Source organism: Acinonyx jubatus, chromosome B3 (genome assembly GCF_027475565.1).
Source record: "Acinonyx jubatus isolate Ajub_Pintada_27869175 chromosome B3, VMU_Ajub_asm_v1.0, whole genome shotgun sequence".
Taxonomy (NCBI): domain Eukaryota; kingdom Metazoa; phylum Chordata; class Mammalia; order Carnivora; family Felidae; genus Acinonyx; species Acinonyx jubatus.
Genome location: NC_069386.1, coordinates 84,654,192 through 84,680,610, shown reverse-complemented (window position 1 = coordinate 84,680,610; position 26,419 = coordinate 84,654,192). Strand labels below are relative to the sequence as shown.

Here is a 26,419-nt window from a genome sequence, read left to right as displayed (position 1 = left end):
GCGTTCATCATGTCATCCCAATATCTAAATGAATAGGAAAGGGAAATAAAGAATGAATGATGAGGGAAAAATAAACAGTGTCTGTTTATGAAAATGAATGCTGTACAGGGTCATAATTTATAGGCAGTGGACTAAGTAATGAGTTCTTACAGCAATTTTATGGGGAGTGCTACTGTAGAACGGTACTAGATCACTTGACTTGCCTTCGCAGAGTGGGGAAAGGGAAAATGAAACTCAGTTGTTTCAGGTCACAGATAATTCAACTTTCCTTATTCTCTAAAAGGAACTTGAGTTAGAAGAACAATATTTAGACTTCTTTGCCAATGAAGACAGCCTTTTAAGTTTAGTGATGAAGTTGATTCATTCGTATTTCATTCAGATGATGGAAAATACAACTAATTGGCTCCTTATTTGGTCCACGATGCTCAGTTAATGTATTCAAAGTTATTACTAGATTAAAAAAAATGAATTCACAGGTCAAAACTTCTTTTATTGTGGAGGAAACTGGCAGTCATCAAAAGGGCCATTAAAAAACAGTTTAATGAAGAAATATGTGACTGTTTAAGAAAAGCGTCTAGTCTAAACTTAGCAGGAGGGCCATGGATGCTTTTTTTTACTAAGCTGCAACAGTATAAGAAAATAATCTTGCATCTTTTAGGCTTCTGCATAAATTTTCATTTCAGAAAACCATTACTTTAGTTGCACAAATAAAATATAATTGTGCTCAGAAAGCCTGAAGCTAAAATAAAGTCTTCTTACTAATTTTATATTAAAATGTATGAAACGGTGTCTTTTTTATTTTTAATTGATGCATTAGTGTTAACTAAAGATTTAATTTTAAGCTCTTTTCCATTTCAACCTAAGAACAATGGCCAGCGCTTTTTGATCGTGTCCTATGTAACAAGCCCTGTTCTAAATACTCTACATGTATTAACTTATGTAATCATCACAACCCCATGTTGTGGGTACTATGATTATCTTCACTTTAAAGGTTGTAAAACTGAGGTACAGAGAGGATAAATCATTTGGCCAGAGTCATGCAGCTAGTAAATGGTAGGTTGGGGATTTAAGCATAGGCATTCTGACTCCAGATTCAAAGCAAACAACCGTTCTATAATGCAGGATTTGGTTTGGTTAAGTACTTGAGGATCTATACACAAACATCTAAATGCACCACATTTATTATTCAAAAGACTTTTTTTGAACAGTATTCCAAAGACTATTTCATTATGTTTAGAAGCTTTTACTAGAAGGAATATTATGTTAACATACCTATACACATAGAAATAGTTTTTTTTCCCCTTAACTTTCATATCCGAGCGCATGACTAACAAAAGGTTTATAGACTAACGGTGTGGTCAAGTTATACCATGTGTGGTTGTCACATTTTGGGAGGAACAGTATTTGACCTGTGGCCTACTTAAAACAGTTGTAATATTGAACCATATTATAACAGAGTTCTGTTTTGTTTTAAAAATACAATGATTATTTTTAAAAGGAGATAAAGGAACAACCATAGAAAAATACCTAGTTTCCAAGAAGAAGTTTCTATAAAAATTTGCCAAGTTTTCAGAAGTAAATGTTTTAAAGTCTGTTTAACAAAATACAGCAATATCTAGGTTCAATGAAAGAGGCTGGTTTTTATCACTAGACTGGAGTAATGAATTCTGGGATAATCTAAGCTGATTAACCTTTAAAAATTATGGGTTTTTTGGTAATGTTAAAGACAGAGACATTGCAAAGTTGAATGAATTATAGCTCACAAACCTCCCTGAAGATAATGCAGATGCATAAAACGCCATACATATTTTTGGGAAGGTTTCAAACTCCTAGACAAAGGGATTTTGAATGTCCAGACATCTTTGAAGTATCTAGCAGAATATGATAACCATATAGGAAATACTCTGATGAGAAGAGTGCACAAAGATAAAATCATCTTTTTAATCTTTTATATGAAGAAATTTAAGCAGTAGATATACTTTTTGTGATTTTTTTTATTCACTAAAAATTGAGTGAATATGTACGATGCATTGAGGATACAGGACTGAGGAAGACAGACAACCCTTAAATGAACTAACATTCTAGTGACAGAGACAGGAGTAAACCGGCAAATAATATTAAATCAGGTATCATAAGAGTTATGAAGAAACTAAAGCTGAGTAAGGGGATAGAAAGTGATGTCTTTGGGGACATGGAGTGGTGTCTATTTTAAATAGAGTGGTTAGGGAAAACTTCTTTGTGATGCTGACATTTGATCAAAAATCTAGGTAATATTGAGCAACAGTGGTATTTCTAGTATATTTGTCATCTTGGATAAATAAATTTTTAACGTTCCCCCCCCAGACAAAATTATTTTTTTAAAGTTTATTTATTTATTTTGGAGGGGGTGAGGGGCAGAGAGAGAGAGAAGGAGAGAGAGAGAATCCCAAGTGGGCTCCACATTGTCATCGCAGAGCCTGATGTTGGGCTCGAACTCACAAACCATGAGATCATGACCTGAGCCGAAACCAAGAGTTGGACACTTAACTGACTGAGCCACCCAGGAGCCCCTAGACAAAAATTATTTTTAATAATGATCATGCAATGCAAAGGATACAATGATGGCCAGAAAAAGACACAATGAAAAAAAGTCACTCAATTTCATGTATTATCATCCTAGTAACAAAATTAATCTAAAAAATAAACATTACTGTACCAAAAAAAAGGGTAAAAAGTAATGGATTAGTATTTGTAATTACATCTTTTTTTTAATTACATCATTTTTTTTATAAAAAAGGAAAAATAATATCCCTACATAGTGCAGTTTGCACCATGTTTCACCATTTTAAATCCTTTTTTGGGGGGGGCAGCTTTATTGAAATGTATGTACCACACAATTCACCTAATTAAGCTGTATAATCCAGTGGGTTTTAGTATACATATAGAGTTGTGCAATTATCATCACAGTCAATTTTAGAACATTTCATCACTTCAAAAGAGAAACCCCATATTCTTCCCCTGGTCTTAGGAAACCACTAATTCACCTTCTGGGTCTAAGGAATTGCTTATTTTGGACATTTCATATAAATGAAATCATGTATATGATCTCATTTGTGATCAGCTTCTCTCACTTAGCATCATGTTCTTAATGTTTTTCCATGTTGCAGCATATATCATTACTTCTTTTTATTGCCAAATATAATTCCATTATATGGATACACCATATTTTATTTATCTATTCATCACTTGATGAACATTTGGGTTGTTTCCATAGTTTTGCTATTAGGAATAATGCCATTATGAACATTCATGTACAACTTTTTATATGAGCATATGTTTATATTTTGGTGGGTATATACCTAGGAGTATGCTTACGCCATGTGGCAACTCCATGTTAAAATCTTTTGAGGAACTGCCAGACTGTTGTCCAGAGTGTCTGCATCATTTACATCCCAATCAGCAAAGTATAAGCCTTCTAATTTGCCCATGTTCTTGCCAACACTTGTTACTATCTAACAGTTTGATTCTGTTCATCCTGGTGGGTGTGAAGTGGTAGTTTATTGTGATTTTGATTTGTATTTCCTTGATAGCTAATGGCATTGAGCATATTTCATTTTCTTATTGGCCATTTTCATGTTTCTTTGCCCATTTTTAATTGCCTTATTTGTCATTTTATTATTGAGTTGTAAGAATTCTTTATATATTCCAGATACAAATCTATTATTAGACATATGATTTGCAAATATTTTCTCACATTCTGTGTGTTGTCTTTTCATTTTCTTGATGGTGCCATTTGAAGCACAAAAATGTTTTTAAGAAGCCTGATATCTATTTTTCTTTGGTTGTTTGTGCTACTGGTGTCATATTTCACAAATTATGGCCTAATCCAAGGTCACAAAGATTTACACCCATGTTTTTCTTTTTAATTTGTTTTTGTTTTTGTTTTCTAAAACTATTATAGTTATACCTCTTTCATGGGTCTTTGGTCCATTTTGAGTTGATTTGAAATGAGGGTCCAGTCTCACGCATTTGTGTGTGGATATCCAGGTGCCCTAGTGCCATTTGTTGAAAAGACTTTTTCCCCCATTTAATTATTTTGGCACTTTTATTGGAAATTAATTTATTGTAATTATGAATGTTTATTTCTGGACTCTCAACTGTATTCCACTGACATATGTCACTGTCCTTATGCCAGTACCACACTGTCTTGATTACTGTACCTTTGCAGTACATTTTGAAATTAAGAAATATGAATCACTGTTTTAAATCTTTTTTTGTAAGCTTGTTTGTTTATTTCTAGAGGTAATCTCTACACCTAATGTGGGGCTCAAACTTATGACCTCAATCCCGAGACCAAGAATTACATTCTCTTCCATGTGCCGGAGCCAACCAGGCATCCCTTATGTTTTAAATCTTAAATAAAAACCAAAATTCCAAGAAGCCATATAAATTGACAGAATTGAAGCAAGTCAAGTTCAGTTTCTTCATCTTCACAATTACTGTGCTACCAAAATTTATTTTAAATCTATTGTTTAAACTCAGGAATATGTGGTAACACAGAAGTTGGAAACACAAACTACCCAAAATAAACTATAACCAGTCTGTAGCTATAACTATTCTGTATCTCTTAGGAATTTTCTCTTGAGATGAGTTCAAATATCTATGTTTGTGTCTCTTGGGGTCCACCTATGTACTTGAAAGATCTCTATATTAATTTCCATGTAGAATACAATATTTATTAAGGGACAAGTAACAAAATATTTTTAGAGAGGAACAATATTGTATCACTAACTTTGTTTAAACTTTCTGGTGCATGGTAATAAGTAAAAAGTAGACAGAGTTTTAGATGCTTTTACTATTGTTTTAAAATACTCAAAAATTGAGGGAGAGTGGAAAGTGGGTGATGGGCATTGAGGAGGGCACTTGTTGGGATGGGCACTGGGTGTGTATGGAAGCCAATTTGACAATAAATTATATTCAAAAAATAAAATAATAAAGTACTCAAAATTGCCCACCTACAGTGCTGACTGTTCCTACCAGCCCATCTTTGAAATGCCAATGAGGAGGAGCATATCATTCTGTGATCTAGAGGAAGAGGGAACAGAAGTGGTAAACCCTTGTGTAAGTTTGAGATTTTTAATGAACTGAAAGAAAGCCATTATTGTAGCTACAATGTAGAGGTGGGGGGGTGAGTGGTAGGACATGGTGTTGGAGAGACTGGCAGGCAGGCCCTATAGCTAGGGCCACCATATGATTTTTGGTCTAAATTGTAGCACTTCTAAGAGTGAAAGAGGCCACTGTTGATTGCATAATACACTTAATGGGACTGTCCCAGGAGAATTAGGATGACTAGTCACCCTACTTAAAGGATATGGTATACAGTTGTGTTTTAACTACACATAGAATCCAACTCAAGGACAGCTATTATGAGGGCTAGAAAGTCTTTAATTCAAGTGAGCAATAATCTGACCTTACACCATTAGAGTATTATGAATTAGGAGGACTGAACAGTGTGTATAATGAGTGGTTTAGATAATGCTTATCAAACTTTAACATGCATAAGACTCATGCAGAAGCCTTGTTAAAACACATGGCTGGCCCCACTCCCCCAAATTATGATTGAATGGGCTCTGTGTTTCTCTTTATTATTATTTTTGTTGTTGTTGTTATTTTATTTTAGAGAGAGCACAAGTTGGGGCAGAAGGGCAGAGGGAGAGAGAGAGAGAAAATCTTATTTATTTATTTATTTATTTATTTATTTATTAAAAAAATTTTTTAATGTTTTTACTTATTTTTGAAAGAGAGAGACAGAGCATGAGTGAGGGAGGGGCAGAAAGAGGGGGAAACACAGGATGTCAAGCAGGCTCCAGGCTCTGAGCTGTTAGCACAGAGCCCAGTACAGGGCTTGAACTCACAAACCATGAGATCATCACCTAAGCTGAAGTCGTACACTTACCCGACTGAACCACCCAGTCACCCCATGAGAGAGAGAAAATCTTAAGCAGGCTCTATGCTCAGCTTGGAGCCTGACACAGGGCTCGATCCTACAACCCTGTGATCATGACCTGAGCCGAAATCAAGAGCCAGGCATTCAACCGACTGAACCACACAGGCCCCCAAATTGGTTCTGATTTCTAACAAGCTCCCAGGTATTGCTGAAACCACCAGTCCGTGGGGGACCAGACTTTGAATAGCACTGGTTTAGACATTAGGGAGTAGACTGTGGAGTCAGACAGACTTGGTTTGAATTTCAACTTTCTTGGTTATAAGCTAGGTGGCCTTGGAAAGTTACTCTTTCCACAGCTCTTTCCGTCATCTGGTAAAATGTGATTATAATAATCCTTGCCTTATATAAATGTTGTGAAGAGTAAATGGGATAAAGCACTTGGCATTGTTTCAGGCATTATTGTAAGCACTTAGCATGTGTTATTTTTGTTGTTATTATAGTTAGGAAGAAGAAGAATCATGGTGGATTATATTCATTAAAGGAAACTATGACCAAGTTTTAGATTCTTCATTGTAAATCAACCCTAGAACTACTTGCTACAACTACATGCCCTAGAACAGTGTTCACTGCCTGGCACATACCAGGCTCTTAATACTTGTTGACTGGGGTGCCTGGGTGGCTAAGCATCTAGGTGGTTAGTTAAGCATCTGACTTTGGGTCAGGTCGTGATCTCATGGTTCATGAATTCGAGCCCCTCATTGGGCTCTGTGCTGACAGCTTGGAGCCTGCTTCAAATTCTGTGTCTTCCTCTCCCTCTGCCTCTTCCTGCTCACGCTCTCTCTCTCTCTCTAAAAAATAAATATAAAAAAATAACTTGTTGACTGAATAAACAAATTTGTGAATTCACTTAATAGTACTATGTGGACTGAAGTAATTGGTTCCCATTACAATACACCTCTTTTACTCTCAGAGCATACCTTACCTGCTGATGTTCAACACAGACAAGAGCATAAGAAGATTTTGTCTCTCAGATGCAAACAATTTGATATATTAAGCTAGTTAGGATACATTTAAACTTGAAATTGATGAGACAGTTACATTGGGAGTTTCTTGGTGTTTAGGTATACAGTGAACTTTGGATTTAATATACTGACATCAAATAGGAGTAGAGTAGTTGTAGAATTATACCCTTAAAAAAGTAATTTTATTTGGATGGCTGTGCTGAATTATAGCTGTGTTAAACACAAAGTTACCAAATGCCCTTTATTTGTTATCATGGAAGAAATACTACAAAAAATAACAACTCTCATTTCTATAGGAAAAATAATAGACCAAACCACTATAAAGAGAGGCCAAAAGAATGGGACCTGCTAATATGAGATCTGAATGGTTTCTGTTTTGTCCAGTGGCTATGTGATACCTACACCATAAACTAGGTACTTGAGGGTGGGTGGAGAAAGGAAGAAGGAAGGGAGCTCACTTTTTAAAATATCTGTTATGGGTGGGGCTCCTGGGTGGCCCAATAAGTTAAGCTTCCCACTCTTGATTTTGGTACAGGTCATGTTCCCAGGGTCATGGGATCAGGCTCCTCACCAGACATTGATTCTGCTTAAGATTCTCCCTCTTTCTCTTTCTCACTCTCTCTCCTTCTTCCTTCTACCCCTCCCCCCTCATGTTCAAGTTCTCTCTCTCAAAATAAATAAATAAATAAATAAATAAATAAATAAATAAATAAATAAATAAAAATATCTATTATGGGCTAGATATTTCACCATGTGCTAGGAAATTTACGTGCTCTACTTCATTGCTCAGAGCCATCATATGTGATAGGTTATCATCACTCTCCTTTCATTTCTGATGATTAAAGCTTTAAGGAGATAAGGGATAAATAGATGGGGAGCCAAGTTTCTTCTCTAGGTATCCCTACAAAGACCACTCTTTTTTTGACTACAGCCTTTGGGAAGGGCATTTATATAGAAAGCCACTGTATGGTTTTCCAGCAGTGTGGCAGAGTTCTTATACTATCAGTTTCCTAGTTTATTAGTAATGACAACTTAGTTACTAAAGAGATTCTAGTGTAATAATTGAATACAGTTATTCTTGCTGAATTTATCCAGTGTTGATCTAATCTATTCCACAACTTTCTCTTCTATGCAGCACCTTAGTTTATAATTTCCACTGCTAGGATTTGAAGCATCAGTAGTTGAGGGGCAGAATTAAAGAGAACACTGAAATTGTTTTAATTCCTAATTGTTACTATATTTTATCACCCTAAGCAATACAGAGATATAAAACTGCTAAGTTAATAATGATTTTTGGTTTAATAATGTAGCTCTATATTAGTAGGCCTTAAGCATAACTAAGACAATGGGATGATCATATTCTGATGGACGGTGGCAAGGAGCAGAACATTGTAAGTGGACTGAGTACTGGTCCTGAGGTGCAAACACTGTGGGTGTTTGGATGCCTTTTGTTTGGATCATGTCTTGTGATTCAACTTTGCCACAACTGAGTTATTTTCCACACTGTATCGCTAACATTGCATCTTACGTCATGTACAACTGTGACAGTGGCTACATCTAATGTTATATCTAATATCAGAAAAATATAACCAAGAGTTAGTGAGAGTTAACATGAGCTTTTTTTTTTTAAACTGTTCTGACTATCTTAGGTGTCATTGTAATGTTTGTATAAACTCACAATTTTTCTCATGTTCTCCAAGTTGAATAAGTTCACAAAAGCACTTTAGCGGCAACACAGTCAGAGTCTATCATTGATGGTAGCTATCCTTACAATTAGATTCAGGGGTCAAGGAGAATATGTAGAGTTAGTAACCATTTAACAGCTTAATTTATTTATTCTACCCATGACTTTTAGATTAGCCAAAGGCAAGTCTGTCTTTTGGCCCTGGCCAAGCTTAGTTGACCCTGCTACCATCCTGTTAACTAGGCAGAATTTGAGAAAAGTGGTGCCTATAAATTCTATAAGATGTCTTGATTATGGGGCATCCAGAATCTTAATTGCCATCTAGGATGGCTCATATTTCCTCTGTGGTAAATGATAACTATACAGCAGATCACATGGCCTGTTTTCCTGGTGAAGGAAGAAATATATTAATATGTTCATTGGTTCAATGGGTATTTATTAAAAACCTCCCCAGTACCAGGTGCTGAGTAGTAGTGAATAAGACAAACATGGTCCCTGCCCTCATGGAGCTGACAGTATAGTGGAGGAGACACTGTACACAATTACAACAGTATATGAGGAGCTGTGCACTAGAATTTAGGTGTTTTACAAGCTTAGCTATGACCTTGATCTAATTTAGAGTAAAGAAAGATGACCCTAAGAAAGTGACATTTGGATTCGAGATAGGCAGTGAGAACAGCATATTCCAGCTAAAAGCGTGGCAGGTTCTGAAGGACTAACAGCTACTTAGTGTGACTGTAAATGGGAGTGAAACCTCAGCAGTGAAGTAGGCATAGGCTAGATAGTGAGAATCTTTTAAGTTAAGCTGTTTAGACTTGGTTAATAAGGGTGATGAGAAATTAAGCTATAGTGTTGTGATCAGGTTTATGTTTTATGAGTATCACTTCAAGAAAGATTACTCTGAGGGCTGTGTGGATGGTAAATGGGTTGAATAGGAGTAAGATCAGTGGCAAAGAGACTGGTTAGAGGGCTGTTTCAGCAGTTTGTCAGATATGATGATGATTTTGGGGGACAGTAGAGTTGGAGATAAATGGTTATTAAAGTGATATTGAGGAGGGCGATTGACAACACTGGGTCACTAATTAGAAGAGACAGAAAACTTAGAGATCCTTCAATTAATGATTTGGGTTCCATTGGGTAGACACTTAAGCAACATAGGGGAAACATTTAGGTAGGGAGAGAGCAAAGGACATGAGTTCACTTGTGAAAAAGAGGCATTGGAGGGCTTATGAGATATCAAGCAGGCTGTTGTTTATCAGATGATTATATCAGCAAGTCCGAACAGCCCCAGAACTGGACTGGACAGAAAGATGGGAGGGTGACCAGTGCATGGATGCTATATGAAGTTTGCAAGTCAGCGTAGTTACTTGAAGTGCATAGAATGAAAAAAAACAGAGGGCTTATTACTGATCCCCAAAGAAGTATTGACATTGAAAGGGTCTTTTTCAAAGTGATGATTTAAAGATAATATTAGGTGAAAGCATCTTAAAAATGTTTTTAAGGAAAAGAGGAAGGCATGTGAGCTTGAGAGTTTCCTTTCTTTTTCAGAACTGATTTGTGATTTCCTTCCACCTCAAGTGAAGTCATACATATTCCAAATCAGAGTCTCTTTTGTTGTGGTTAAATTGATTCTTGAACACAAACCATTCTAAAACATGCAATGAAAAAAAATGGAGAATAAAGGAAAACCAAAGCATCAAATTATCCATGGCTAAAACTTTTTGAATTTAGCGCATAATCAAAGCAACCATAAAAGGCAGTGTTGCCAACATTCAGTGATGGCCAAAGAAGGACTTTACTTCTTTTCCCCCTTTTTGCCACTGATTTCCAATATCTTAACATTTCTTAAATCCTTTAGAGATTCAGATCTCTTTGTATTATCTCTCCCATCGTGATCTCACAGGTGTGTGGCAGAAACCAAGAATAATGGCTCCCAACTTGTTCTTTAACTGCTTGTAAAAGACCTTTGACTAAATGGCAAAGCCACTCTTCTTTTTTATGTGGACAAATCCATGTCCACAAAACCTTGATTTTTGGTATGATTACAGTGGAACTCTTCCTTCTTTTTAAACACATGGTGGACCTATTCCTTATCCTGATATATCATCCAACTTTGTTTCTGTTTTCCCCTCTGGGGAAGATAATGTGGTTTACATTCTTTTAGAAGTCTTGGACACCAAGAATGTTGAGGTCAGCCCAACTGGGGAAGTGAAGGAAAGAATGTCAGTTAACCCAGTGGTGAAACCTCAGGAGTGTGCTTTGTAAAGGCCATTTTCTCCCTGTTTTTCTTTTTACCCCTTTGTATATTAACCACAAATAACCACCAGCCTTTAAATCAGCTTCACAAGAAGCCACCAACAAATGTTTAAAGCATCTCAACAAGGTTTTCAAGGAAGTTCTGAATAAAATTGTGTTTGTATGATGACCAGTATATTAGCTTTCTTTTTTTACCCACTGTTCCCTGTTGATGCAAAAATTTACTGAAATTTCAAATTTTAAGAAATCAGGAAATGTAGCGGAAGCAATGGTGTTGTTTTTCTAAAGTAACTTAACTTTAAATGAAACAAATGAATGCTTAGTCAGATAGAAAGATCAAGGAATGAGAGACTTCCATGCCCTCCAAAGTAATTGGACATTAGTGTGCTTTAGGGCAACTCTCACTAAGTATAGAGAAATATCTATTTTTAAAAATCTAGAAAACATTTAAAAATTTCTTTGAATTTAAGTCCTTATGCAATTTGGGAAGAAGGGAAACAAAAGCCCAATGCAGAAGACTAACATTGAGGATGTGGATTTTGTTCCCAGCAGATTTTAGTGGCTTTTTTTCTTCAGTAAACACATGGGGACTTACTCAACATTATATTAATGATCTTATTTGGATTTGGGAAAAGCACACAAATATACTCACATATACACACATATGTGAAAGTCCTTTCTTTTCCTTTAGGAGATATTTTTAAGGCTATCCAACAAAGATTGTAAATAACATGTAATTAACTAGCATAGGATGGTATGAGAAAGAATGATGCAGGATTCCGAGTATTTTTATAGAGGGATCTGCTCCTTAGACACCTGGCCTTTCTTTTGAGGCATATTTCCATGTACTATGTCACTTGTTCTAAAATTCCTTTGTTATTCATGCCTTAGAGATTTTCATGAGTTCACAGATTGTGCCTGGGTGTGTAAGTTAGTGTGAAGATAGTTAAGTAAAGGAGTAGACAAAGGGAAAGCAAAGTAATTCACTTGAAATCCAGAGACCTTTACAATGCTGAAAAGTAAGTAAAAGCAGATGTTGCAAAGTTTAGAAAATCGAGACATTATTTTCCTGTTTCCATTGAATTTTTTTCTAAACACATTATAAATAAGCTTTGAAGTAATACAAAGTCCTCTGTTTGTTTTGCTGATAGCATCTTTTGTGAAAAACTTTATCAACGCTTGTTTAAGTTATAGACTAAATGATATCTCAGTTGGTGAAAGAACTGACTGTATCTGCTGGCAAATACAATGCTACAATGTTGAAATTATTTACAATGTCTGAGTCACTTAGATATCTATTTGATTAGATCTTTGGGGTTTAATGTTTACCAGCTCAAATATTTTATACTATGAGAATTCAAATATGGAACCCCAATATTTCATTATTCACATATTTTAAATTTAATCTTATATTTTATGAAGACTTGATGTTCCTCTACAATGGAGAGAATTTGGTTTGTTAATCTTTGGAATTATTCTGAAAAGAGTAGCCTACAAATTTGAAAATAAAGCTATCTATGCTCCTTTCTTCCCTTCCCCCCATCCTCTAATGCAGACTCCTATTAAACTTCTAAAAGTCTTACAATGTGGTCTCTAGATATTAAGGCTATTTCAAATGAACAGTCATTCTTCAGATTTGCTTCTAAAACTTAATATCTAAAAAAGCCCAGGGGAGAGTTGATTGTCAGAGCAAGGTGTTTGCTAGCTCAGGGAAGCTCTAGGACAGGTGCCCATCCTCACATGCTCCCACTGGCCCTCATCATTTGGAGTCACTGAATGTCTTCCAGCTGTTAGAGAATGTCCCAGGCTCAAAACTGCATCCCTGCTGAGGATATTTTCAGGGTCTAAGCCAATTCTAGAAATGATTGGCTGCTAAAATATGGAACGAGGGAAATCAGTTCCTATCAACAACATAAACCATCATCTGTCTGTTATTACATTCATTCAGCTGGGTCACATATGACTCAATAATCAAATTACCACCCTATATATCTTAAATCTGCATGTTCATTTGACCACCATGTGGACATGGGAAAACAGAGATAATCTAGCTGTCTTCTCTTTATTTTATTTCTTTTAAATATGTCTTTTTTATGCATCTATAAGTAAAATGCTTATAAAAATTTGAAAATTATATAATATAGAAAGATGTATTGTTATGAATAGTTTTGTATGTATCAATTACTTCTTAATCATTAATGTGATTTTCTGTTGTTAATACTGTACTAATACAACTGCGGCCTTTTAAAATTAATTTCAGTGAAAAATTAGCTGGATCTATCAAAAAAAATCTTCAAAGGTAGATAAAATTTAAGTGAGGAAAATAAAGCAATCTTTTTTGTTATTTATTTTTCAACTTCTTTCAAGAAGCATTTGAAACAGCTTACAATAAAAACTAGGGCAAAGGAAAAATACAACTAAGAACTATTTATAAAGTGTAAATGAGAAAAAGAAAGGGGAATAATTCAGAGAAGAGGGGAAATGTTAAAATCAAGGCATGCTAGTGGTAGAAAGTTATACCATTTGATATAAAACACTGCACAAATTTGCAAAGTGGTCTTCCCAGTTCTTACTGGGAGTCAAAAACAAAAACAAAACCAAACAAACACCAAAACCCAATTCTTTTAAGAAGAATTTGCATAGGAAACCTTCATCTGTTGTCAAAATGTGTCCTGCCAGGTGCCTGTGCAGTTAACAATGCCTGCGGCTTTCAGGCAGGGAAAGTGGCCACACAAATTTGTGTTTCCAGGACCTAGTGTCATGCTCTCCAGTAGAAGGCCCCAAACAATAAATGATTAAGGCAGTGAGTGAAGGCATGAGTGACACAGTTCTTATTAGTAGTTTATTTATAATATATACGTAATTGCTTCATTGCCCATTAACTTCAAGGGCATAATGTTCAGTTCATTCACTTTTTAAAAACATATTATTGAGTGCCTAGTGGCACAGTTTTAGGTGTTATAAATATTAAAGTGTGTAAGACAGTTTGTGTCCTCATAGAGCTTATAATCTAGTGGGGCAGATAAGCAGAAAAAACAGCTATAATGTGGAAAATCAAACAGGCAAAAGTTCATGGTACTGTGAGAACCCGTAGGAAGAGTAGCTAACGCAAGGAAATGGGAGAGTTGCGATCATTTAGGGGGAAGCAGCTCTGTAGAGTGTGTACAGAGAGACACGTTGTGGCGTGTAGTTTCCTTGTGATTGATTTGGCCTAAACTAGGGATAATACTTGGGCTCTGACCTGATCTTTTGACTATCTGATGTTTCAGGCAGGATTTGAACCATTAGCAGAATGGTTAGAGGTCTTTTAATTCTTGAAAATTGAAGTTACTAGCAAGTATCTGAGGAAGAATATTCTGAGTTTTAGACTGAAGGAAAGATCCACGCCAAGCATGAGGTAATATAAATCTGATGTATCAATCTGGTCATGGCACATTGGACATGTGTCATGGCACATTGGACATGGACAGCTGGACATGGCACATTGAAAAGGCAAAACTGAAGAGAGATTAATGGAAGAATGATTGACCAAATTGTGCAGATTTAAGGAACCAATAAGAGAGAGTGCTCATCCAGGACCAGGCAGCAATAGGAAAACCATTATCATCCCTGGCAGTAGCTGAAGCAGGAAGCGAAGGCTGCCTTATAGGAGCTGTGGCCTTAACTAGCGGAAAACAGAAGCCATGCCTGATGAGGAGAGAGCTGGGAAAATAAATACTCAACCCTCTCTCCTCTTGCCCATGAATTCTCGGAGGTACTTCCCATTGGTTGAACCCAACTGGAAGCCAGAAGGCAAAAGGGAATATTACAGTTGATGCGGTCCTTAAAAATCAGCCTCCTGGGAAGAAAGCCAGATAGAAAAGGTGGAGAAGAGTGGATCTAGAGAGGCAAATGAAGAATATCTAGCATAGCGTTCCATCAGTGGAAGGCTGTCCAATTTCATTTAATAAAGGATGTAAGTTATGTGTTATGAAATATAGATAACATTGGTTTCAATTCTAGGAAAGAGACAACCTTTATTGTAGGAAAACACAGGGTTGGTTTTTGTTTTGTTTTGCTTTGTTTGGTTTTTGTCATATTTGAGGTGTTTTATTGTTGGCAGTGCTACAGAAAGTGTTAAAGATTTATCCATTTGTATTAAGTGGTGTCTATGAAGTAATATTTCTTTCTTCTGTCTTTATTTTCTAAAATAAGGTACTGTCTGATTTGGATAGAGATGAACTGGGGAGATAAGGAGACTGATTCTAGAAAGACTTAAAGATGGATTTCTGGGCCGCTTTCTGGGGATTTTGTATCTCCGGTGCACAAGGAGATTTGTTCTTTGATCTAGAAGAAAGGAGATGAGTTGAACACTACAGATGTGCTCTAAGAAGTCTAAAGAACGGCGGCTGGTGGCTCAGTCGGTTGAGTGTCTGACTTCGGCTCAGGTCATAATCTCATGGTTTGTGAGTTTGAGCCCTGTGTTGGGATTGTGCTGACAGCTTAGCGCCTGGAGCCTGCTTTGGATTCTGTGTCTCCTTCTCTCTCTGCCTCTTCCCTCCCTGCTCACACTCTGTCTCTGTCTCACTCAAAAATAAATAAAACATTAAAAAAATTTTTTTACGTCTAAAGAAATGATTAAGTTCTGTGGTCAACCAAAGAGTAATGGGATCCCAGGAGTCCACCCTGGGTTATGCCCAAATAAAACAGGTCAGCACTTTATCTTCAACTGATGCTGAGTGTGTAGGGGCAGAGCATGTAACCTGGACATTAAGAGAGGCTGTTGGCTTCAGGAATGATGCTGGAAGACAACATGAATAGCAAGGACAGGCAGGACCAGGTGAATCTAGGAATCAAGCTCTAGAGTGATATCTTGTCCCACTAATGGGTCAAATAAATGTATGTAGTTTTTATTATTGTTGTTATTTTTTGGCATTTAAAGGTGTTGAATCTGGTGGTGACTGACACCTACAAATGCAAGTGTGGGTGAAAGGACTACTTTCTAAGCAGTTTTTTTTAAGCTTGCGAGACAGTTTCCTGATTTCTTGTTTTAAGTGATGTTTTCAGAATTGATTCTTCTTATGACTCTTTCTCTTTGGTTTGTAGCCCAGCTTGTCTCCTATTTCTGACCTGGTGTGGGAGGCTATTGATAGTGGTACCATTTCCAAACTTCTTCACTAATTTGAAGCTGCCTTTGGACAGCCTGAGAATATCTGGGAAGCAGAGCATGGGGCCTGAATGAAGAGTGCTCTCTAAATTTTGGTTTTATTTGAGAAAAATGAGAATGAAAATACTACATTTCAAAGATTTCAAGGTATATTTTCACCCACACTCTGACATCTCTGAAATCAGAATGTATTTTAACAATTGCTGTAGCCTTACCAATAACTAGCAGCATTTTTCTTCTTTAGTGGCACATTAAAAACAGTGGTGCATTTGATGGCCAGTGGCCTCTTAGAGCAGTTAAAAAATTGAACCTTGAAATGACATTTGTAAATATAATTTGGGTATTTCTCTATCTCAAGAAATTATAACCCAAGAAAGCTGAAAACTAGTTAATTACCAGTTAACGTAGTGATAATTTTGTAATTATTGCCAAATACAGTGAACTAAAAAACATTCTGAAGCTGCATTCTGCCTTAGAGTTTTTTCCATTTACAAAGTCTTTAATGGATAGGGAAATTGAATAATGGCTGCATATGACCCAGGCATTTACCTTCTTTCCTATAAAGTAATTGAAAAGGAATTGCCTATATAGAGTTTATACAAGAAGAGGAATTAGAAATTGATAACTTATAACTGTTTATTTGAAAAATAGTATCTGATGGACACATGTTGTCTGGCCAGTGACACTGATATATTCTGAAGTAGGATTAATTTAGCATATTTTTTATTTTTATCAATACCATGTAAACATCTTTGCTTTTACTCTGTACTTGCCAAGAAACCTTCTGAATTAGCTTTCTGGGGGATTTATGCCCTTGAAGATCTATTGGATGTTTTATAAATGGGTAATCACTTTGGAATGTGGCTTAATATGAGCACAACAGACAAATATCCTAGCCTCTTTCTTCTTTACTGTTTGTATGGTCACTGTACTTTAGCTTGTCTTATAAAATTATTTCAGAACTCTACTTTCATAGAAACTCTTGATATTTCAGAGCCTTTTTTTGGAAGAGGCCTTCTCCTGGAAAAACTGATGTGACAGCTTGTCCAGTGAGGAAGGCAGCCCAGGATTAAGAGGTGAATCTGATAAGGGTAGCTTACCTCTTTCCTCTACACCCTATCTTTACTGGCAAGCACTGTTTCAACCAAAGCTCTTCTTGAGACCAGTGTATGTGGTGATTTCACAAGTATCTTAATCATTTCCAGCCTTGCTTATAAATTGTTTTAGAATAAACACTCTTTGTACCTCATTATGCACTACACCAGGAACATGGTGTGCAGTTCTGGTCAGCAGTCCTCAATGAAGACATGATTAAAGTGAAAGGTTCTAGGGGCATGGTTGGTTCAGTTGGTTGAGTGTCCGACTCTTGATTTCAGCTCAAGTCATGATCCCAGGGTTATGGGATTGAGCCTGCGTCAGGCTCCTCACTGAGCGTGGAGTCTGCTTAAGATTATCTCTTTCTCTCTCCCACTGCTCTTCTCCCCGACTTGCACTCTCTAGATGGATAGATAGATAGATAGATAGATAGACAGACAGACAGATAAAGTGAGAGGGTCCAGAGAAAGTTAGCTAATATGGGCAAAAGAATATATTTCTACATTGATTCATTGACTTAAATTGATGTATTCAGTAATTAAATATTTTTATGAGTGTAGCATAAAGAGAAAAGGGCTCTAATTATAAAGGAAGGAGGCTGTAAAAGGAGATATAGTTAACATCTATAAAACTGTGAAAGCTATGCTCTCTTATTTATTGAATCCTGGTATACTAGAACTCACAGCATTCTCAGAAGCTTAAAAGAGGTCTACAATGAATAGAAACTTGTGGAATGCATTATCCAGGATGTGGTGCAGATTGAAAATATAAATAGATATATTAAAAGTTTACATAAGTTCACCAGTAATGGGTTAGGGAAATGATAACATTTTGGGGCATGTTCACAACTCTTGAAGGAGATCAGACATACTCTTCCATCAAATGTGCCTCGGTATGCCCATCAAAGAAGGATTATTATGGTGAATGGGTCGTGAGCAGAATATATATTGGAGTCTGGTTAGGCAGATAAGACAGGCACCAAAATGTGGAAAAAACTGGACTCGCCAAATTGTCCAAGTTCAAAGCCATGTAAATAAAATAACTGCCTGTGAATTCCTGGGGCATTGGTGATGGGATGCTTCTTAAAGAGTGTACTTTGTATTTGAAGCATCTGATCTTTGTTATCAGAGGAGCAAACAATAAGGTGCATATGTTGGACACAATCAGAATTAGGGGTCATGTAACCTTTCTGTTTCATAGACCACCATGTTGCTTGTGTCAAATTGTTTTTGTGCAGAGAACCATGGTTTTGTCTGCAATTAATGCATAATAAATGAGACCCAGCCAGATATATATAAAAAAAGAAATAAAAGTTTCCTTTAAGCTATATCCTTTTAAAATGTTCCTGGAAGAGGGCCTCTATTCTTTTATTTAAAACAAAACTGGAAATGTGGTAGAAATATTTTTGTAGTAATTTTTTTTTTACAAATAAGTTTTATTGGCATTCTTTGTTGTCTCTCCCAGTATGAATTAGTTCCTTACATGATTTACTTCTGTTTTCAACGAAGAAGGCTGAAACTAATTTAAATTAAAATAGCCTGCAGTTCTATTAGGATGCATGTGGTACTGTTTCTCACCTTCTATCTTCACTGATGATAATAATATATTTTTTCTTTCACAAATTTTCTGGCATGTTTTAAAAGGACATCTCCACATGTGTTCATAAGCACATATTTGTACACACACGAGGGACAGACACACTCACAAATTGTGAGGGCATAATCTATTATTGCCACAGATTCTCTATAATCCATCGCAACCAAGTAATGCTCTCAGCATTTTATGTAATGAGGTGGTGGATACAGATGGGTGCTCTTGAAAACCATGTCCCTGATTCTGAAAAAGAATCAACTAATATGATTGTATTTTTAAGTATCATAAGTAGTAATAAGAGATGTACCTTAAGGTTTTTTTTTGTTTTTTGTTTTTTTAAAGAAGACTTGAATTGTTGTATTTAGTTCCTAATGGTTTGGAAGTCTCAAGAATTATAAGAAAATGTAAGATCATGCTTCCAGATCTTTTTCTGCCATAAAATTTCTTCATGGCCTTCTTATGTCTTTTATTCTTAGGTCTTTTACATGGGATGTACATTTTAGGTGTCAATAAAAAGTCAATGCCTATGCAATACATTTTTTCAATTGAGGACCACCTTTTTGTAACTAAACAGGCAAATAAATTACACTGAATATTAACATCTGGAAGCATTTTTTCCAGGCAAGTTACTAAATTGGTTTAAATCAATTAACACAATTAAGTTACATTTAAATTTTGATACTAAATGATTTCAGTATAGCTATATGATGCAGTTATACAAAATGTATTAATATGAAAGAATGCTCTCAAAACTGAGAGAGCAGAATATACAGTTGACCTTTGAACAACACAGGTTTGAGCTACTCAGATCCACTTATGTCTGAATTTTTTTGATAAATATAGTACAGTACTGTAAATGTATTTTCTCTTCTTTATGATTTTCTTAATAACATTTTCTTTTTCCTAGCTTACTTTACTGTAAGAACATAGTACAGGGGTACCTGGGTGGCTCAGTTGGTTGAGTGACTCTTGATTTCGGCTCAGATCATGATCTCACGGTTTTGGGAGTTCGAGCCCTGCATCAAGCTCTGTGCTAGCAGCTCGGATCTGCTTGGGATTCTCTCTCTCTCTCTCTCTCTCTCTCTCTCTCTCTCTCTCTCTCTTTCTTCCTCTTCCTCTGCCCCTCCCCAACTTGCACTATCTCTGTCCCTGTCAAAATAAATAAATAAACTTAAGAGAGAAAATAGTACATAATACATATACAAAATATCTGCTAATTGACTGTTCATGTTATTGGTGAGGTTTTCCAATCAACAGTGGGCTATTAGTAGTTAAGATTTGAGAAATAAAAAGTTATACATGGATTTTTGACTGTATGCGAGGGTTGACACTTCTATTCCTTGTGTTGTTCAAGGCTCAACTCTATAACACTTTCTAAAACATTCATTTAATGAAAATCTACTGCAAGTAAATCATACCTTAATTTCTTATAGTGCTTTTTTAGTTTAAGAAACACTTTACTACACATTATTTCATTTGGCCCACAGAGAACTCTGTGAATTATCTCTCCTACATTATAAACAAAGAAAGCACTTTCAAAGAAAGCATGACCAAAAAAATGTCTCCCCTTCCTTAGGCTTCTCTCCTCTATTCCAATTACCACACGGCTATCAGAGTGACCTTTCTCCTGTGCAAAATCCTTTGAGGACTCCCCATTGCCGGTATGTTCATGTCTACATTGTGGTGGCTTATGAGCCCTTTATACTCCTGTGCCTACCCATGTTCAAACTCGAGGGCTGGAGATTTCTTCTGTAAGGCGCCAAATAGCAAATATTTTAAATTTATATGCCAAAACTACTTAACTATTGCTATAGCATGCAAGCAGTTATAGGTAATATTTAAACAAATGAGAATGACTGTGTTCCACTAGGACTTTATTTTCAAAAACAGGTGGTCAGCCAGATTTGGCCTGCATGTCGTTTGCCAACCACTAGTTAATATATAGTCTTTTAGAATGTGGGAAGAAACTGTCAGAAGTCCTATTCATATATTTTTAATCCCATCCTTCTTTAATTTTAATTATATTTAACTATGTTTCATATCATTTATAATTATATTCACTATGCTTTACATGTATTCCGAGCACATACTTAGTTTAATTTTTTACTGATAGGATTTGTATTTGATAAAGTTGAGAGATTAACTCTCTGCTCCACCAACCCACACCCAAGCTTCTGGTAATTCTCTAGACATACCAGACTATGTCCTGCTTCTGTGCCTTTGTTCATGCTTTCCTTTCATGTATTTAGCACTCCTTTTGCTTGTTATTCCTTCTTGCATCTCAGACCTTCCTCTCTCAGATTGCTTTCCTTGAAGTATGTCCTTTTGAAATTTTTTTAGTTAGGGTCTACTGGAAGAAAAATCTCTTTCTTTGCCTCAAAACATCTTTATAACAAAGATACTTTGGCTGGGTATAGAATTCTAGGCTGCCATTTTTCTCTCAGCACATTGAAATTGTAATTCCACTGTCTTTTGGCTTTCATTGTTGTTTTTGTCAGCTGTCAAACTGCTGCTATGCAAGTAATCTGTCCTTTTTTCCCCTCTAGCTTTTTTCATTTGTTTTTGGTTTAATGCAGTTTTACTATGCTGTTTCTTTATGTGCATTTCATTTTATTTGCCTGCTGAAGATTCATTGTGATTTATGAATTTGTTTTGGTGTCTTTTTTCAGTTCTAAAAAATGTTAGTCATTACTTCAGATTTTGTCTCTGTTCCTGCCTCATTTTTCTCCTCTTCTCCTGGAACTCTAGTTAAACATAGTTAGCCTTCATTCTTCAGCTTATATATCCTAACCTCTCTTCTGTATTTCCATATTTCTCCACTATGCTGCATTCTGAATAATTTCTTCTTCCCTATTTTCTAGTGTACTAATTGTACCCTCATCTATGTCTGGATTGATGTTGAATCCATTCATTGAGGTTATCTTTTAGCCTTTCTATTTGGAAATAACTTCAAACATTTAGAACTTATGGATAAGTTGCAAAAATAAAAACAGTACAAAGAATACTTGTATACTCTTTGCCCAGATTGCACTCCATCTGCTTTATCATTTGTGCTCTCTCCCTTTCTATGTATAACTTTATATACTTACATCAATTGCATGTAGTAATTTATATATATGTGTGTGTGTGTAATATATATACATATAACACACACACATATATTTGTATATATGTAAATAACTTTTTTCTGAAGATTTTGTGGGTAAATGATGTACATCATGGTCCTTTACCCCTGAGTACTTTAATGTTTATTTCTGAAGAATAAGGTTATCTTCATGTAATTAAAGTTATCAATTTCAATAAATTTTTATGGGATGAATTTAAATCTAACAATTAGAAAGTATTGGTACAGTGCTTTTATCTAATATCCTGCCAAATTCAATTTTTCAGTTGACTCAGTAATGTCTTTTATAGCATTTTTTTCTCCTCCAGTACAGTATCTACATTTAGTTGTCATGTCTCATAAAACTCTTTTAATCTGGAACATTTCTATAGTTTTCTTTGTTTATTTATTACCTATACATCCTGGAAGACCATAGCCTTCATACTCGACTTCTAAAATTGGAATATTCCTAACTTGGGGTCTGATGTTTCCTCATGATTAGATCCAACTTACACATTCTTGGCAGAATTCTGCATCAATGATGCTGTTTCCTTCTTAGAGTATCACATCTGGAGGTGGTGATATTAATTTTGATCAATCAATTTATCCAATTTCTCTTCTGTTTAATTACTTTTTTTTCTTCTCTTGCAACTAACAAGCAAGTTTATGGGGTAACACTTTAAGTCATACAAATTTCTTTCTCCTGGGAGGGGGAAATGGGGAATTTGTCAGTTGGTATAAAGTTTCAGTTACTTAAGATGAGTAAGTTCTAAAGATCCGCTGTACCACATTGTGCCTACAGCTAACAATATTGTATTGTAAACTTAAAATTTTGTGAAGAGGGTAAATCTCATGTTAAGTGTTTTTGCCTCAATAAAAAATATTCTATGTATATAGAAGATAACAAAATCAGGTAAAATAGGTTAACTGTACATGCAAAAACAAATAGACAAAGACAATAAACTCAAATATCCTGCTTCTCATAAAATTGTCCCCCTAGATTTGTCATTCAGTGATGATTCCTGTCCGCTCTAATCTTTACTATAATTTTTGCAAAAACTATTTGTTTAAAATTAATTTCATTTTTCAATTTCAGAAGATCTATTTGATTCCTTTTCAAATTTGCTAAGGGTACATTTTGATATTTTCCTTTTCCTTTTAAATTTTATCCCATTTTTTCTTTATTTCTTTAAATATGCTAAGAATAACTGTTTTATAATATATGTCTAATGATTTGATATCTTAAGCCTTTGAAGATCTTCTGCATTTCACTGTTTCTGCTGGTTCTTGCTTCATGGTACCTTTTTTCCAGTGATGTGAATTTGGTCTTCAGATTCACTCAAAAGCCATTATAGTTACAGTTTCTCAGGGACTATTCCTGCTAATCTGCTCAGCAAATGACACATTTTCTTACAGTCCTCTGGGGTGGGTAGAGGATAGGATAGAGTGAGTTTAATTTTAGATCACCCTTTTCCTGAGACTGTTGCCCTTTGGAGAAAGAGTTTAATGTAGGAATCTTTTCAGTTTGTCTTCCCGCCTTACAGGACCTGAGCTTTAATTTTGTTTTCTCTCACCCTGAGAAGTCTACAAATGAAAACTCAAAGTTACCTAACAGACAGATGTCCTGGAACAAAAACAATTGCAGAGCCCTGCTCACCTCCCTAAGCTACTGCTTCACTTAGATTTTAGCCTCGTTGTTCCATAATTTCTTCTCAGCTTTTTAATGTTTTTAAGATGTTTTTGTACATTATCCAGTATTGTTGTTTGCATTGAGAAGAGTAGTCTGAATAACCTGGGCTTCCATATTCCCCCATGCTATAATCTCTACATTTAGTGTTTTTCTCTACCTGCTCTGTCTCTCAAATACCCACTTAGCTTTCATATCTCAGTTAAAGTGTCACCTCCTCTATAAAGACTTTCCTGAACAAATCCCTCCCCCAAGGTACAATAGGTTATTCTCTTTTTCTAGTTTTCCCCAGTAAATATATTGATTTGTTACATGGTTGGCTTGTTTTGTGTTTCTGTGTCTCCCTTCCAAAAAGACCATAAGTTCCTGGAGAGTAGATACCATACCTTACTCATTTTTTGTATCCTTAGGACCCAGTATTATGGATGGTATGTAATAGGCCCATAACAGATGTTTGTCAGATGAAAGAATGAAAACAGATCCAACTTTCCAATGGACTGTACTCTTTGAGAGCTGATGTGTCTTATTTGCCTTTGTGTTTTCAGTGCTTAGTGCAGTGGCTGCCATGTAGTAGTAGTCTAATAACTATTTGTTCTTGATGCAACTTTTTTGTCAACATGGAATTGAGCTAGGCTAAGGGACAGAGTGACTAGTACAGTATATAGGTCAGGGGACACACCAGATTAATTCACAGAATGGGGTGTTGGTGATGGTGGTAGCAATGGTGGTAGAATTACTGTGAGTCCTGAAGGGATGCTCTCTGGTTTGCCTAGCCAAACAGAAGCAAATTTGGAATTTGGGGGATTTACCATTCACAGTTGTTCAAAGATATAGGCTAGAGAGGAGGATCCAGATAGAAGGAATAATTGAACCAGCTGCAGCATTAGAAAAGGTATATGGTAACACTCAGTGGTAAAATTGGAGGTGTTTCAGGAAAGGTCTTCTTTAGTTTGCATTCTGGTCATAAGATTTGATTGTTGTATGGGACTGTTGTGTGCTTTGAGCAATACTTAGGCTGCTCTTTAGGGCAAATGAACTTCTTTTTGGGTTAGCTATTACAACGAGGACTAAATCTTTTGGACAGAGGTTTTACTTCCACCAGGTAGGCTTTTAAGACTTCAGAATTTGGCTCCTTCTTGCTTTACTCATCTGACTTCCCCTTTTCAATAAATGCCAATCAAGTTGAAGTGTCCCCAAATTCACAGTAATTTCTGCTCTTGGGTCTCCCTCCAAAACACGTCCCCCAATTTGTGCTTTTGTTGTAACGTTTCCAGTTGTAATGATTCCAGTATGCCTTTTGCTGTGTCTACTCAGGGTTCAAGGCCCAACTACAATTCCACCTCTGCTAAGATATCTTCTCTACTACTCTAGGCCATTGACCAAATTCCATAGATTATCTGAACCCTCAACATTGTGCATTTAATTATATTCAATTTTGGCATGCTCCTTAATTATTTTCTAAGGGTTACTTCTCTGTCCCAGTATTGACTGTTGGCTTCCTAAAGACTATTGTGTTCACCCTGGTGGGCCATTGATCTAGTTGTGGTACTGGTTATACACTTAAGAAATACTTGTCCGACTTGCTGAGTCTAGACAGAGAGCATCCCCACACCTCATAAATCATCCTTTTCCAAATGTGATAAAATATCAGAGAATTCTAGAAGTTGGATTAAATTAGGGTCCTTTTGTTTTGTTTTGTAATCTTTGTTTTATACACGTATGAGAGGAGATCATGTGGTTTGCCCAACTTCAGGCATTTAGAGATTTAAGTCTGGGAGTGGCACAGCCAGAAATACAATCTAAGCATGATGGCTGCAGTTTAGGATTTATTCTTCTCATGACTCTTCTGCAAGAACACAGGCACAGCATCATTTACCCTATACTAGGTAATGTACCATGGGGATGTGGTGTTGGTTTCCTTTCCTGACTTCCAATGCCTATAGAATTTGGTTTAAATCAACACATTGGTGTAAGTTATACCAATTGGATTTGTTTAATCCATATGTAGTTAAAACTAAAGAATCACCAAAACAAAGTATTTCATTACTTCTGTTCTGTTTATAGGTTCTTTTCAGTGTTTTATTTAGACTGTTACAGCTACTCTGTACGTAGGAAAGCCTATCAGTGGATTATTGTACATCGGGTTTCTACAGGGGGGCCATGCTGTTCGGACCATTTTCCCATGGAAAGGTCTGCCAGCCCTTGCAGTGCCCTGGTGCTTTAAGTCTTCTTTTGGAGGTGGCCTTCCCTTAGGCGGTCATTCTGAAGAGCCTTTCAAGAACCTGAAATGTTGCCATTGGAGCGTTTCCCAGAAGGAAATTGAACCACAATTTTTTGAAGTGCAGAGAACTCTCTACCAGGAGTATGTCATGTGTCTAGACATATTCTGATGTGTTTTTCATTACAATAATGTAATAACATGGGCTACACCAAATGCTAGGCTAAATTCATGAAGACTGTTTTCTTGTCCATGTCTTTCACTACATTCAGTGACAAGGACACTCAGAACTATGAGCTACCTATGTGTAGCATCTGCTGTGTTTTCTTTTCCTTCTAATCTCTTTATACTTAATTTTTTCTTTCCATATTTTATTTTTGTTCCTCACTTTTCTGAGTAGAAAAATAGCTGTTTATCAATTCTACTATATTTCTTAGCTGATTAGAGAGAAAAAAAAGTCCCGAGCTGACTAATAGAGAGCCAGGGAATTACAAATAAATCAGCAGTTACATAAGGGAGGGAATGAAATTTAACTAAGGAAATTGGGATCTCTGCTGCCATGAAGAAAATAAATGAGACAATGTAGAATCATTATAAGAAGACTGGGTGGTCTATAAGAAAGAGGGCAGATTGTACAAACTGACATTTGAGGAATCAGCCCAAATGTTGTTGCTTGGGACGGGTGCTGT

The 26,419-nt window shown here is 36.0% G+C and overlaps 1 protein-coding gene across 11 annotated transcripts in view; it reads left to right on the top strand.

Annotated features, from left to right (window-relative positions):
- SLC25A21 (solute carrier family 25 member 21) overlaps positions 1-26,419 on the top strand; it is a 485,208-nt gene that overhangs the window by 71,440 nt on the left and 387,349 nt on the right. Inside the window, exons 4-6 of one of the 11 annotated variants that reach the window (XR_008299378.1) lie at positions 5,001-16,181; positions 17,029-17,110; positions 20,299-20,399. The exons of 7 other annotated variants lie outside the window; for them this stretch is intronic. Coding sequence is in view for 1 of the 4 variants with exons in the window: in XM_053224380.1 (XP_053080355.1) it covers positions 20,299-20,477 (179 nt within the window). In the remaining 3 variants the exon portion in view is untranslated. 3 more of the 11 variants (XR_008299379.1, XM_053224380.1, XM_053224381.1) reach the window with 3 other exon arrangements.